Here is a 16,063-nt window from a genome sequence, read left to right as displayed (position 1 = left end):
TGAGGGTGAAGCTCCTGCAGTTCATTCCATTGGTGATCCTACTCAAAATGCCACAGACAAGGTCGAATCTTCCGGATCAGAGAGTGTTGCACCTTGGTTCTAGCCTTTACCACAAAGACACTAATCTCCCCACACCTCGACTGAACTAATGTCTCGAGAAGTCTCCAACGAAGTCGTGGATTAGCAATCTAAGAGACGTATCCTCAAGCTAGTGGTTCATTGATATTTGATGAAAGACGCTCACTAAACTCATGTAGAATAGAGATAACCTTGTGCCGGTTCAACTTATTCATAAGGTTGAAGAATAAAGATGCATCTTAGGAGAGGATCAAACACGAATTGAGATAGAACAATAGTACTTTTATTAATTCATAAAACTCAGTAGAGATTCTAACCTTAACCTTAGGATGTTTAGAAACTCATACTGTAAATACAATGACAGGTTCAAATGTAAAAGTGGGGAAGAAGATCCTAAACAAGGGTGATCTTCTCCTTTAAATACTAAACTAATGACTAGGAATTACAGAAATATGATAGGCTTAAGCTTGTAGTGCGAAAATCCACTTCTGGGGCCCACTTGGTGAGTGTTTGGACTGAGCTTGAGTGTCTCTCACGTTCTAAAACTCCCTAGGGGCATTGAACGCTGTCTAGGGGCCCCCTTTTGGGCATTGGACGCTGTCTACCTCTCTGTGGGCGTTGGACGCCAGGTCTGGGGTAGATGGCTGGCGTTGAACGCAAGTTTTGGGTCTTCATTTTCGAAGCAAAGTATGACTATTATATATTTTTGGAAAGCTCTGGATGTTAATTTTCCATAGCCATTGAGAACGCTTCATTTGGACTTGTGTAGCTCCAGAAAAGCTCTTTCGAGTGCATGGAGGTTAGATTCTGACAGCATCTGCAGTGCTTTCTCTGTCTCTGAATCAGACTTTTGCTCCAGCTCCTCAATTTCAGCTAGAAATTACCTGAAATTGTATAAAAATACACAAACTCAAAGTAGAATTCAAAAATATGAATTTTACACTAAAATCTATGAAAATATAATAAAACTTAAATAAAATATGCTAAAAACTATATAAAAATGATGTCAAAATGCATATAAAATATCCGCTCATCAATAAGCATATTTAAAAAAAAAACAAAGAAGAAAATAATATAGTATAAGTACAACAGATTGAACATTGAAGAGGATAAATGGAAGGTCTTACTTGAACTAGCGGCGAAGGGGAGGAGAAGAGTAGTAGCGAACCAAAGACCAGAGAGGAAGAGACGCAATTACACTATAATAGATAGTTAGAAAGGTAGAAAAAATTGTAGTCGCAGAGTCAGAGAGCCAGAGAGGGGAGGAGAGTGGCAGACGATTTTGCCTCTGGCGACGACGGTTCCCTCGGGCTGGGTGTCAGGCGCGCGATGAGAGTTATGCAGTAACCTTAAGAGTTAAATGTGTAAGCAGTGAAAGGGGGAGGGTGGCGTACGGCGGTGAAAATGGACGAGGGTGGCAGAGAGAAGAAGAAGGAGAACGATAACACAGAGATGAGAGGATTAGAAGTAGGTTTTTTTGAGAACAAATATATATATATATATATGTATGTATGTATGTATGTAATAGGGATATTTTAGTCATTTTGTATAATAAAAATATTGTACACTACAGCAAAAATGGAGGATAGCGGCAATAAATTGGCGGCTGTTTATTATATGGCCGCAAATTAACAAAATAAAGGCGGTTATGGTAGCGGTCTGGGCTTCTGCTACAAAAGGAACCAACACCAACTCCCGCAATCAAATCATAAAGAGAGCCAGCGGCCCTAAGTGCCCCCGTGGCCGTCACTCACTCACTCCAACCCTAGGTTCTCTTGGACCACTAACGCAGAGCCAACATCGATCATCTCCCCCAGCGTCTCTGTCAGAACCACCACCGTCATCATCTTCTTCTTCTTCTCTTCTTTCTTTTTCTTTTTCTTCCACCTTCGCCGAACAACCACGGCGAAAACCCTTTCTCTCTTTCTCTTCCCCTGTCTCCTGCCTTCTCTGTCTCGCCGCCGGGGGCTACCATCCAATGCCGCCGCAACCATCTTCTTCCCCTCCTTACAACCTCGCACTGTGGCTCTCAGCTGGCCCTTGCCTCCCTCATTCCCAGTCGCAGAATTAGAACAGAGCCACTATAGTTCCAGCGAGTTCAAACGCAGCAGCGACTGGTCACTGCCACTGCATCCCTCTCTCCTTTGTTCTTGTTCTGTTCTTTGACTCAGGTTCTCAAATCATCTTTTTTTTTTCTCTGTTTTAGTTAATTTAGTATTAGTTATATGTTGATTTTAGTGTTAATTTGATTTGGTTAGGATTATTTGCTGCTGTTAATTGAGTTTAGATTAGAATTAGGATTTATTAGAATTAGTGTTAGTTTATACATAGTTAAACATGTTGCTAATAGCTTCTTGAGTTTGAATTTCAATTTAATTAATTGACTGATACTCTGTTGAGCCACTGCGAAATGCTGCTGATTTTTCATGTCATTAGTGCTGAATTTTGAATTGGTGTTACAAAGAATGCTTGTTAATACTATTTTGTGTTGTTTATGCTTTTGCATGCCAAGTGTTCGACAATATGCCAAGTGTTTTAAATATGTTTTAAAAGTCCCAAGATACAACTTCTGGCACTTTTTGTTAGTATCTCTCTTGACTTTATAACTGTTCAGTCGGTTATTAGGGATTGTTATTAGGCTACGTTGATGGCCCTTAGTCTACCATTTTACATATTACAGGACATGTGGAAACACTTTCGCAAGCTGCTGAGTAATATATTTCTAATTGGCACATTGATTGAATTGAATTCTTATAAACACTGTCTCAAACTTTATCATAGCTTCTGAGTATTTACATATATGCATCAATTCGCAGGTTATCCATTTATCATATTTGTGCAAGAAAAATGCATTCATAGTTCTTGAGTTCTTGTAATGGGAGTGCAGTTATTCTTTTACACTATGGACAGTAAGGTGAGACAAGCTAAATATTTGTATTTATCCATTTATCATATTTGAGTAATGAATGTGGAGTGAATTATAAATATCTAGATTGGTGTATTTTATATATAGTTTTCTCTTGATCATTGGAATGATGATGGCATGAGATGCTTTTCTAGGATGTTTTCAGTGAGGACCAAAACTTTTGATGTCCATGTTGTCCTTTTGCTATTTTGCTGAGGACATAATAAGTACAAGTTGTGTTCTGTTTTTATTGAGTGATACAAATTGGATTAAAGATTGATACATTTTCAATTATCTTAGTCTATAAGTGAGTATATATAAAGCATGGGAGAGTATATATAAAGCATGTGTGATGCATCTGATTGAGTAACTAAGCATGCTTCACATGGCTTATGCTTGCGGTTTCACTTCATTAGTTGATTGATCAAAATGTATAAGGGAAAAGAACAAACAATCTTCGGTTGACTAAACAATTTTATTTTGAAAATTTGTTTATTTATTGATTTTCCATTACCTTTGTCATTGGCTTTCTCCTTTTAGTATACCTTATGCTAATAAAGATTAAAAGAATAAGATTATAAATGAATAAGATTTATATACAAATTACGATTTGTATAAATATTATAGGAATAATATTATTGTGCATTCAATTTTATACTAAAGTCAATTCCGTGCTACTAATTTAGACTTTATCATAATTCAATTTTTATTTTGTCTTTTTTTATCTTATAACCAATAATTTCTCCTACTTAGTTTGTTATTAATAGAAAAAGACTTAATTTTGTTATCAAAAGGACAATTTAATTTCTTCTCCTTTAACCTGTTATTAGATACACTAGGTGCTTGTGCTGTCTTAACCTTGTGTATGAAAAAATTTAAAAAGTAAAAAGGTTCTTTATATACATTTTCTTTTTGGTTTGATTTGTTCTAAATTTTCTTTTTATGCACTTTAAAATTGGTTTTGCTCATTTTTGTAGGATGAAAATATCATGGAAGCAGAGAGCCCTTGATTTAAGATATTTCTTAGTGTAAGTTTTTAAGTCAATTTAGCTCCTAATATTTATTGAACTAGTTAACTAGTATGATTATTTAGCATTTTTGTGTGCATAGAATTATTTTGTGATGGAAGGACATGAAAATATCAAGAGCCTCATTTTTTCCTTGATACTATTCTCTAGTTAGTTTCATGGATAATTTTTCCATTATTAAAAGGTAAGGACAAATGTAAAACTTTGGTTTTAAGCATTAAGGCACAACATTACACTTGACAGTGACATTTATGTATTGTGCTATATTCTTGTCTAAGCTCTGTAGTTTGATCACTTAAAGCATTGATTATTCAATGGCATTTAGAATCCTGCTCGTCTTTTATATTTGGTATTTGAGTAGGTGTTCATCACCACTCCATTATCAATTATTAATATATGTTGTATCTTTAAGTATGGTGTGCCTGGTTAATTTAGTTGCTCACTTTTTTCCTTTCCTAAAAAAAAAGGTTTTTCATATCAAAGTATGCATTTAGGTTATGAAGGAGCTTATAAGAACCAGCAGGGAGAATGCTTGGGCAGAATTAGTTCACTATAAGCTTATTTCCATATTAACTAACATATTTTATTGATGTGTGGTCTTTTAAAGTCAAAGTACAACTATAGTAGATGAAATTTTTTGTATGTTCTTGAGATGCTTCTTATGAGATGCAAATTTTTGTTAGATGAGCATGAAATGCATCTGCCAAACAACAAAGGCCATGGAAAAAAAGAATGGCATCTTGAAAAAAAAAGGGGACAGGGACCTTTCTTTTTCCGTCCTGTCTCTGTCTCTATTGTCTCAATGTTTCTGAATATTTTGTCCTAAGACACTTATCAAACACAATTTAGAATTTATATTACTCCTTTTGCCATCCCAACCTTTAGAAAGAACTCATTAGTCTTGGCTGTGAATTATAATATATACTTTAAGGGAGTGAGTGGAAATTACACATGAGATGAGCACTACTTCCTGATTTTTTTTCTCATAAATTTTCTATATGTTGGGAAACCTATGTTTATAGGAACGTAAGATTAGATTTGGAGTATCTCTGAAGAAGTTATTTTGATATTCTAAGTTCTAAGATGTTAACTCTGGATTTGCGGATATTCACTTGATCTCCCGTGTTGTGTAGGTATATATGCATATTTTTAGGAAACTTTCTTTCATAATTTGGTCATGGCATGTGTTAGAAATGCTTGGAAAATGATATAAATCTCTCGGCCTGATTGATGTTTCTATTTCAAACCCTTAAGTTCCAATGACGGTATTAAGCTATGTTCATGCTATTATAATGCTATGATGTTGAGGTCTTATGATTACAAGATGGGGATAACTATAGACTATAGTTATAAAATTTTTCGCTTAAATTTTATGAAACACATATATAGTAAAGTAAGCATAATTTTACAAGCATATACATTGCTGAAGTCATTATCAAAATTTGGATTGAGATAGTTGTCTGCTTGTTTTTTTATCAGATAAACTAAGTCCTGATAGTCCTATCTTTATATGCCTGATTATCAACTAATAAATTTTTAGTTAATTTTTTTTATTATTAAAGAGAATGCAGGTTCCTTCATTTTTCTATTATTATTATTATTATTATTATGCAATTTGATTGTGTTCCTTTGACAGGCTGCGGATTATAGCAATGTTAGTCGTGCTGGTTGATAGCATCCATTCGTTGAATAGTGATGACATTGGATGGAGCAGCTACTGATGACATTGCATTGGGTGTTGCTGTTGGAAGTAAAGGAAAAGGAAATCTGCATCGCGCAACATTTAATATTCAAGCCATACTTCTATTACTACTTATTGGTAAATAATTTGTGTTGAAATCTGTTGTGAAATGGTTGCAAGTTGTTTTTATATTAATCTTATGTTGATTTAAAAGAATGCTTTTGCTCAACCGATGTTTCATAAAATGCTTCATTGTTGTTATATTTCATAATTTTGTGTGTCTAAGTTTACTTCCTTTCATTTTTCTACTTACAGTCTTAAGATTGTAACGCTTGTAATCTATTAGGTTCAAAGCAGCAGCAGAGAAGAAAAAGAGTGTTCTGAGATATCTATTTCAACAGCAAGGTGAGGAGCTGCCAGCAAACATCGCTGCAGGGATGAATTCCGTGAAAGGATAGAGTGAAAAATAGAATCCTAAGATTGGACTTATTTTGGTTTGAAGCAAACATATTTTTAAATTTGACTATGCAATTTTTAGCAAGAGATTTGCTATGTTGATATTTTTATAAATATATTATTTTATTTTCCAGTTAATTTTATTGTTTTTGCCACAAGCTTAGATTCAATGGCTTTAAAATATTAAGATTTATAGTATTAAAAAAATCCAAAAAGGACAAAAAATTATATCTATAAAAGTAAACAAAAAAAAATTAGCATTTTTTAAAAGAAAAATCCAATTTTTTTTTTCAATTTGATTTGACATTAGCGGCCGTTTTATAACCGCCGCAAAATAGGCGCAAATTTGAGACTATTGAAGTAAATAGCTGCGGTTTTAAAACTGCCGGTAAACATACTGGAAATAGTGCCATCATGGTACTCGAATTTTGCGGCGGTTTTTTAATTGATTGCCGCAAAATACCGATTTAGCGGCGGAAACCGCCGCCAAACCTAATGCCCGCGCCCATAACCAGGGCGGTCCAAGAAACCGCCGGTCTTTGATTTTGCGACGGTTTAAAACCGCCGCGAATCATGAAAAAACCGCCGCTAAAACGCGCCTATCTTGTAGTGGTAGTCATTTTATATATAAAAAAAAAATACTAATTCAAATCGGTATGAAATTTGGTTCACCTAATTTTTATTGAATCAATTTATCCGGTTTATGACAAAAATAATGATTTAACTGATTATGTGTGTGGCAATTTGATTAGTTGAAATAAAATATTTTAAGAAAAAGTTATTTTGAACAACTTTATGTGAGTGACCTCCATTAATTAATCACTTAAATGAAGTAAAATGTTAAGGGTTAGAAATATAATTATTCATGTGTCTATTTTTATCAGTTTAAATTTTTAGAAGAAATAGTTTCATAATATAGTATTAGAATTTTTTATGACCTAAAGATTTAGACTCTACAAGATTCTTATTAATTGGTGGAGATTTTTCAAAACGTCCCCAACATCATCTATTTGTGACCATTTATAAAACTCCCAAAAATAAAAATTCCAGCATTTATATAGTTAAAACACCCACATATTTAAAAGCCTAAACAAACACTTAAAGCCCATACTAAAGATGCAAACTAGGGCTAGCTTCGAGTGAGATGGAAAGTGAGCAAGACCTAATTGAAATCCTAAATTATACCCGTCGTCGTGCCAATGCTGCCGCCACTGCCACCGCCACCGCTACAGTCATTCATCTCCTTGCTATTGGCGCCAATGCCACTACGTACTTCGACAATCTCTTTTCTCGTTGTCTCTTCTGTTGATGCATCTCCTCAGATCGCGATACGGTAACTTTTGAGTTCTCCTTCTACATTTTTATGTGCATTTCTATAAAAACTTTTTTTATTGTTACTTTTGTGATCTCTTTCACATTAATTAAGTTTGATTGATTACTTCTCTTATTTTAAATTTGACTTGTTACTTTTACGATTATTAATTTAATTTTTTAAAAAAAATAGTATCATGGTACTATATATTACTGCATGCACCTAAACTATATATTATTATAAGTTACGTAATCTCAAAACATGTAAAGACCATTTTTTTTTCGAAACTCAATGACTTTAAGGGGCAACCAAAATTAATTTACGGTTTTGATTATACGAGGGGATACCCTTAAGGTGATTTAAAAGGACATGAATTAAGTAACAAATATATCAATTCTGAAATTTTAAGCCTTTATAAAACTTCATGCATGGTATATCATACATTTGCATTTCCAAAACAAAAAGAAGACACATGGCTAGAAATGGTGGTGTGACCTATAAACAAATAACACGTTTTTTCATTATTATTGTTGGATTTGTTATTTGTGCTATCATTGTTGAATCGTATGACAGTATTCCAAAATACTGCTATGGTCTTGAAAATAAGGAATATGTGCTGAGACTTTGTCTTCAAAGATGCAAGAGCCGCTATAGAAATAATCCGAAAAAGAAGAAGGATTGCATTAAGAGATGCAATGCTAAGTATGGTCCTCCGGTGGAAAGTTATAACAATGGTAAGTATTTAAATTTTAAATTATTATATTATATTAATTATCTAATATTCATATTTGATTATATGAAAAATTTTCCGCTCATTGGTGAGTGTTAACTGATCAAAGATACAAATTATATAGGATATTCAACTATATGATACAAAATAAAAATTAAAACAAAATCATGGTACTTTATTTAAGTCGTTTATCATAATATTTAGGACAATTTATCCAAATAAATAAAGTAGATGAAATCTTTACTCAAATGCACAAAACAGAAACATGTTACGTGCATGTGCAATTTTCTATTTCTATGTAATCCGTGGGAAGCAACCACGGTTTTTATTTTCTATATAAACCGTGGCTGGACGGATTATGATTGTTTTGTGTTGTGTGTAAACCGTGGCAAGTAGCCACGGACTACGAAGGGAAGAAGGAAGCCACATAGACTGTGGCAGGCTCCCACGGTTTATGAAGATGGCTAGATGGTGATAAAACGTTGTGGAGGGACAAGGAGAGGGACTGATCAGTAGTCAGTACTATCCATTAGAAGAATTTTAGAATTTGAGTGGAAAAAAAGAAAAAAAAAAGATTAATTTTTTTTATATTTTATTCGATAAAAATGTATCTAATATTTCTTATTTTTTTATTAATGATTTTAAAATAATTAAAATGAATAATTAAGCTAAATTTTTTGGAATTAAAATGAATAATTAAGCTAAATTTTTTAGATCTTATTCAATAAAAATATATTTAACATATTAGTTCAAAATATGATCTCTTGTAGGGTTTTAGATGTGTGGGTTAATAATTAAAATCCTTAAGATTTATTTTTTAGATTTTAAAATTAAAATCTTTAATTTTACTGAATATAATTTTTGGATGTATATTTAAATGATAATCTTTTAATAATTAAAAATGTTAGAACTAAAACAGAAATTTTAAATTTTAAATTTCAGTTTTATTTAGTTTGTATTTTGAATATGTATTTAATTTTAAAAAGATGCTAAATCTATTTAAATGTGTTTATTTCAATTTTTTTAAATTATTATAATAAAAAACTAAATAAAGGATCACATTTAAAGGATTTCTTAGTCTTCAAAAGTCTCTTTTATCTTAATATTTTACGAATTAAAATGCTTTTGAAAAATCACTAGTGAAAAAAATATATGAATTTAAACCTCTGTAAATATGAAATTGATAAACAATATATTTCATATTCAAGTAATAAAATTTTAAATCAAGAATCCTTTAAACATTCATTATTTAGTTACTATTTTTATTTTATATACGAGTTTATATTAAGCAGAATACTCATCCCAATCCAAAATCAAATCATGTCCCCATTGACAATAAATACGCCATTGGTATTTAAACTTTATAAAAAAAAATTCCATTCCTCAAGGCTTCTATTCTATTCTATGTATGTAAAGAAAGTGTAGTTCAACTCATGCATATAGCATGCTAACAGTGCTAACTGCTAATGCAAATAAACTTCAATCAGAATTATATTCTTTCACACTATATTAAGCAAACAAAATTTAATAAGAGCCCACTCACTTGTCATATGATTGAGATTCTGTCTTTTTTTTTTTCTTTTTTCCACTCAAATTCTGAAACTCTTCTAATGGATAGTACTGACTACTGATCAGTATATCAGTCCCTCTCCCTCTTCCTCCCACAACGTTTTATCACCATCTAGCCATCTTCATAAACTGTGGGAGCCTGCCACGGTTTATGGCTTCCTTCTTTCCTTCGTAATCCGTGGCTACTTGCCACGGTTTACACACAACACAAAACAATCATAATCCGTTCTAGATAGCCACGGTTTATGTAGAAACTAGAAACCGTGGTTGCTTTCCATGGATTACATAGAAATGAAAAATTGCACATGCACATAACATGTTTTTGTTTTGTGTATTTGAGTAAAGATTTCATCTACTTTATTTATTTGGGTAAATTGCCCTAATATTTATGAGTTCAAATAGAAAGTTAATATTTTTCAACTGACATATGAAATAAATATTTAGGTTAATTGAGATTTACTCCCAGAATCGTAGATTATGTGATCTTTAGCCCTTAATCTTTAAAAATTTAAATGTTAATTTGCGCATTTTTAAAGTTTAAGGGCTAAAGTTGCATGTGACCCAATAATAATGTTCAAGAGGAAAAGTGCAACTAATCCAAAATATTTCAATAGTTTAATTTATTTTTAATTTTACTTTGTGTTCCATTTTGGTTTCCGTGTTATATATATACTTTGAGCTTGAAGTATAGTACTCTAAGTCTATATATACTAACACTATTGTTATGTGAGAGAGAATTTTTTTCAAATAGTTATGCTAAAAAAACCTAACAATTTTTTTTTCTGCAGGCATGTAAGAATTAGAATTTAAATAAATCTTTAATTTCATACATAAAAGAAGATTTGAGCACCTCATCGATCAGACCAGAAAATGATTCACATTGCAATACCGGATGTTTAAATTACTTTCTTATTATTTCAGTTATCCTTTAGGTTTAATAGTTAAATTGTGATATAAGGCAATAGTAGCCATTAGACTACAATCAAACGTAATAAAAAATTGTGAAGTGACGAAATTTCTTTTACATGTTCATCCAATTTAAAATTTATTTAGATGAATAATCACAAATGAAAAAATATCGCACATTGATCAAATTCGAAAGCGATTCACGAAGTTGATTTTTTTAATGCATAATATTTGTTCAAAATTTTTGTGACCATCCGAATTTCGTAGCTTCCGAAATGATGGGGCTTCTTTCACCAAGTTGATTAGAGACCGAGAGGCAATTTATAAAGACATTCTAATACTTAAGATTTATTTGAATGAATAAATAATTTTTAACCCTCTTTTTTCTGTGTCGTTGCTTTCCTATTTTTAGATTTTCTCTCTCTCCTTCTTTCTATCACCTTTTTACACTCTCATCGCTGTATGCCACCCCCTTTCATTGCCTACACGCCTAACTCTCAAGGTAATCGTAAAACTGTCGTCGCACACCTGACACCCAACTCGAGGAGAATCGTCGTCGTCGAAGGCAGAGTCGTCCGCCACCTTTCTTTCCTCTCTAGTTCTCTGATTTTGCAACTACAACTTTCTTTACTTTTCTAACTATCTGCGACAATGTGACTGCATCTCTTCCTCTCTAGTCTCTAGCCACTACAAAAAAGAGGCATAAAATGGCAGCAACATAATGGAAGTTCTACAAAACCGCCGATATATTCATAAATTGAGGCAGTTTATGCAGCTGCCGTAATTTCACTGGTAGGAAGCAACGGTTTTTTGGTGCTTTTGACGGTTTTAAACGCCATTACCTGCTCCTGCTCTTGCTTCACTGATATAAAAAGTAAAAACTCTTCTATTTCATTAATAAACGTTGTCTATTTGATCGAGCCTCCATCCCAATGTGAGAAACCAAGAAGTTCCTCCATCGCAACATGAGATCTGCAATCTCATCCACGAGGCTCTCCTCTGGCGGCAAGCTCCTCCATCAACGCTTTTCTTCCAGCTGCGATCTCCTCCATCAACGTTTTACTTCAATTGATGGATCTGCTGTGTGATTTTTTCTGCTCCACCGTGTTGTCCTATGTGAAGCTTCTCCATCTCCATCTTTGTTGAATTAGCTTTATATACAAATCCACATTCTCTTTTTTTAATTACTCATATTTTGTTTTGCAAATTGTTACTACTTCTATTTCTGTAATTTTAGGTTTTGATTTTCTTCCTTGTTAGCAGAAATTGGGGGTAAGGTCTTCATGTAATTTCTTCGATTTTTTCTTACATGCTTGTATACAAATTTGCATTCTCTTCGCGGTTTTGATTTGTAAATATGCTTTCGGTTGGTGCTTTACTGATTTGCATAGCACGTGTTTGATGAATTGCTTGAATGCTTATTTTTTTTGTCTATGCATTTATTCAATCATTGTTGTATGTGACATATCTCTTTTGCAGACAAATTAACAAATTCTTTTATTAGCTTGAAACTTGTTTTTGTTCTTTGTTAAGTTATTTACTTTAGAGAACAATGAAGTTGTTAACAATGAGATTGTTTTCTGTGCAGATGATGAAGATAAATTGATTTGGAACTATTTAAAAGATGGAAGCTACCTAAATAAGAACCACTTGAAGATAGACATCATCTTTTCGTTCATCTAGTGAGTATTAATATGCTGAACTTAAATATTGTTTGCGACCTTGAAATAATTAGTTTAAATTTTTTGATATTTATTGTTGTGAGATTCTTTTTATTAGTATATAGACGATCTATAAAGAATTTTGCAAATATTTATTTATTGTGATGCAATTTATCCTATAATTTTAGTAAGTAAACTAATACCAAATTTATCTAAGTTTCTGTTAATAGGAAAAGCTGAATAAAGTTGCTAGTAATAAGGCCGAATTTATGTTGTTATACATGTGCAGTTTACTGGATTGGATTGGAAAGAAACAAATGCTTCTCTTTTGTGTTGCCCCTTGTGCTCTTGTCTGCTCATTAAAAGGGACCCATTTAAAAAGAAGTCACTTTTAGATAATTGAGTTATTCACCATGTTTCCACAATTAAGAGTTTAAAACTATATATGGTACTTTCCTAGCTCACTGATGGTGGTTTCAATTTGCATTGTTGGTCCATGTTTAGACAATTTTATAGGATCGGAGGAAGCTGAAAACTGCAAGTAAAAATAATTGTTAAAATAAAATTGTTAAATAAAGTACAAGAAAGATGAGTTTGATTTTGATTGTACAAGAAATTGTTAAAATTTCAAGGTTAGGTGGAAGTAATGAAGAAGGGGTTATTCAGTTTCAACAAGTAATATAAGTTGCACAAGATAAATGGTGCATATATAAATATTTTACAATTTTCAAATCATGTAGGAATTTGATCACTATGGACATTTAATTATGTGCTGGCTGGTAATAAACTTTGTAAGGGTTGTTTATCACTATTGCACACTTTGTTAGTAGCGGTGACAATGAACCATCCAAGAGTAGAACCATGTGCAGGATTCACGGCCGGTAAATTAAAAAAAAATATTGAGAGTCTTAATTTATTTTCTAATTGTTTTTTAAATTTTGCAATTAAAAAAATTTTGAACTTTTGTTTATCTTTTTAATATTTTGAGAGTGCTGTTAGGAATCATTTTGAGGAGGCATGGTGTTGGTGTTTGAATATGGAAGAGAAGAGAAGATGAAAAAAATGAATAATTGAATGAAGGAGAAAACAGAGTCAAATATAAGAGGGAGAAAGAAAAAAGAAAGTGTATTTTAAAATTCTAAATCAAGTTGTGGTAGCTAGTTTTAGTTTACCAAAAACATGACTATCACGTTACTTCCATGGTTCCATGGCTTTCTTGCTAGTGCTCACTTAGTGTGGTTTTTTCATCCCTTGTGTTATAGGTATATAAAAAAATACTTTCATGTATATTTCACTTGATTGATTTCATGTTAAAGCTAGCATTAGATGTATTTCTTTTTTAACTTTCTTGAAGTTGTATCTTTTAATTTTGGATCAGCTAATAGATGTTATTTTTCTCTTTATTTTTGCTGTAATTATTGAATACCACTACAAAAAAAAGGGCACAAAATGGCAGCAACATAATGGCGGTTCTATATTATTGAACTGTATGGACTTGTCATTCAACAAAGGTTTAAAAGGTCCTCTATCTCCAGAGATAGGAGACTTAAGCAATCTGAATATACTGTAAGATTCCTTAAGAAACAATATCCATTTTCCTTATATTCACAAAAAAATGCATACTAATACTTTCTTTCCTTAATTTGTGTCAGCATCTTGGCTGGTTGTAGCTTCAGTGGCAGCATTCCAGATGCATTGAGGAATCTTGCACAGCTATCCTTCTTGTAAGAACTCATGAGAAGCACAAAGAAGTGTTGATGCGGCAATTATAGATGGCTTGAATTCCAAAAGCTTTATCTCTGCATTATCATAGCATAAGAAGCAATCACTATTATTCATTATTATTTGGTTTTCTGCAGGTTTGTTCACTGGTATTGACGATCCATATGAACCAGCAAGTAGTTATGAAGTATGTATTTCAGTATTTATATGTAGTTGTTATGTTGTGCGTATACTTGGTATCTTTGAAGGAGGAAAATACTAATTAGCTGAGAAAGCACTTCAAATGCACTTAGTCCTTTTTCATTCTCTGCACCAGCAAATTCTAGATTTGCCTTTAAGAATATTGATGTCACAGCTGTGGTGTCCATGATAAAACAATTAAGGAGAATCCATAAGGCACTGGAATTACTTGGGTGATCTTGCTTGTTTACAAAGGATTGTATGGCGAAGGTGACTCAGTGAAGCAAGAGTTTGCAGCAGCTTCTAGTTACTATTTACAAGCTAATTCTCTATGGCCTTCTAGTGGAAATCCCCATCATCAGGTACTTTGTGGCATTCTTCAACTGTTTGTGCCTCTGATTTATTTTTGGTAGATTAACATCTCATATGCGAAGTGTGCCTTATAGGTATTGTATGCCATTTTGATAAGTATTTCTTCTTCTTCCTCTTCTTTTTAGCTTGCCTTATTGGCTTCATATTCTGAGGATGAGCTGGCAGCTGCTTATCATTATTTTAGGAGTTTGGTTGTGGAGAGTCGATTTTCAACTGCCAAAGATAATTTGATTGCTGCATTTGAGAAGGTAATGTGACCATGGAGGATTTTTTTCTTATTATATTGTTTCATAAGGGTTAATTTTTATCTTGTTCTTTTTTTTTTGTGATGTGACATAGCTTTTTATCTTCCCGTATATTTTGCTTGTGCATAGAAGCAACAATTGTGCTTTTTGACTTGATCTTCCCATATTTTTTTCCTGTTATTTTTTTCCCATAAAAGCTCTACTTGCAACTTCTTTACCAATTCGAGCAATTGTACTTCTACAGAGCTCCTACAAAGAGCAGCAAGACCACAGGTTAGTTAATCGAAGTGACGAATCTACCGGTGTTATACACGATGTTTGATATATGCTAACTGTTTTTGTTGCCTATATCTCTATGCATTGGAATAAGAGATTTGAGCAGCTTCATTATGTATGATTGTTATTGCTGCATTTGATTTTAGGATTAAATAATCTGAATTCTTGCAATCTATTTTCATGATTATAGGTTTGCACAAGAGGAAGCAAATCTCATCCGAAACGACACGTATGTTACTTTATGCAATTTAATCAGCACTAAAATGTGTTTGTTGAGTTGAAGCTTTGAAGGGAAGGATTCTTAGTACCATAGTAAAAACAGCACTTATTAGATGGTTTAAATACATTATTAGATATTAACATAGTTTAGAGAATTGGATGGTAGATTTGACTGATTAGTGTTTATTGCAATGCTTGTATTTTGCTAAGTTTAGTAAGATAATGTTTTGTATAGGAGTTATTACTTCTGATTTTCAATAATAAAAAATTATATATTATATTAATATTTTGTTTATGAGTTATATAATATTTTATTTATGGATTATGATTTTTTGCTATTGTGAAATTTTAATCATAAAATTATTTATTTAACGCGATAAAAATGACGGTAAAAATTATTTTTTCAAACGATAAAAAATGTCACTGTCAGGGTAAAACGGCGTTCAAAAATGTCATTTTAATCAACCAAAATGCTACTGTTACGGTAAAAATGGCGGTTCAAAAATGCCGTTTTAACCAATCAAAACGCCACTTTGTCAGGGTAATAATGGCGGTTCAAACCGCTGTTTTAACCTATTCAAAAACCGCCATTTTAACCCTGAAAATAACGGCGGTTTGAACCATCATTTTAACCAACCAAAACGCCACTCTATCAGGGTAATAATGGCAGTTCAAACCGCCGTTTTAACCTATCCAAAAACTACCATTTTAACCCTGGAAATA

At 32.5% G+C, this 16,063-nt stretch overlaps 1 protein-coding gene and 1 long non-coding RNA gene across 15 annotated transcripts; both read left to right on the top strand.

The window, feature by feature from the left end:
• On the top strand, nt 1,731–6,286 carry LOC107625881. The gene is made up of 5 exons (XR_001617413.2): nt 1,731–2,249; nt 2,895–2,992; nt 3,961–4,011; nt 5,648–5,830; nt 6,039–6,286. It is a non-coding gene; the product is annotated as an uncharacterized LOC107625881 (long non-coding RNA).
• LOC107625879 lies at nt 7,835–15,665 on the top strand. Of its 14 annotated transcripts, XR_002357918.1 has the most exons (9): nt 7,848–8,194; nt 10,548–11,457; nt 12,254–12,347; nt 13,768–13,892; nt 13,979–14,050; nt 14,186–14,590; nt 14,726–14,848; nt 15,043–15,118; nt 15,312–15,624. XR_002357918.1 is itself a non-coding variant. In XM_021116264.1 (3 exons), exons 1-3 carry the CDS (start codon nt 7,885–7,887, stop codon nt 12,719–12,721), a joined length of 510 nt encoding a protein of 169 aa, XP_020971923.1. In that variant the 5' UTR covers nt 7,835–7,884; the 3' UTR covers nt 12,722–13,876. The 14 variants fall into 14 exon arrangements, 1 of the variants encoding a protein (XP_020971923.1); XR_002357923.1 differs by lacking the exon at nt 10,548–11,457 and having other exon boundaries at nt 7,845–8,194; nt 13,067–13,892; XR_002357922.1 differs by lacking the exon at nt 10,548–11,457 and having other exon boundaries at nt 7,853–8,194.

Source organism: Arachis ipaensis, chromosome B02 (genome assembly GCF_000816755.2).
Source record: "Arachis ipaensis cultivar K30076 chromosome B02, Araip1.1, whole genome shotgun sequence".
Lineage (NCBI taxonomy): Eukaryota > Viridiplantae > Streptophyta > Magnoliopsida > Fabales > Fabaceae > Arachis > Arachis ipaensis.
The sequence above is the reverse complement of the archived record's forward strand: the minus strand, read 5'-3'. Positions and strand labels throughout refer to the sequence as shown.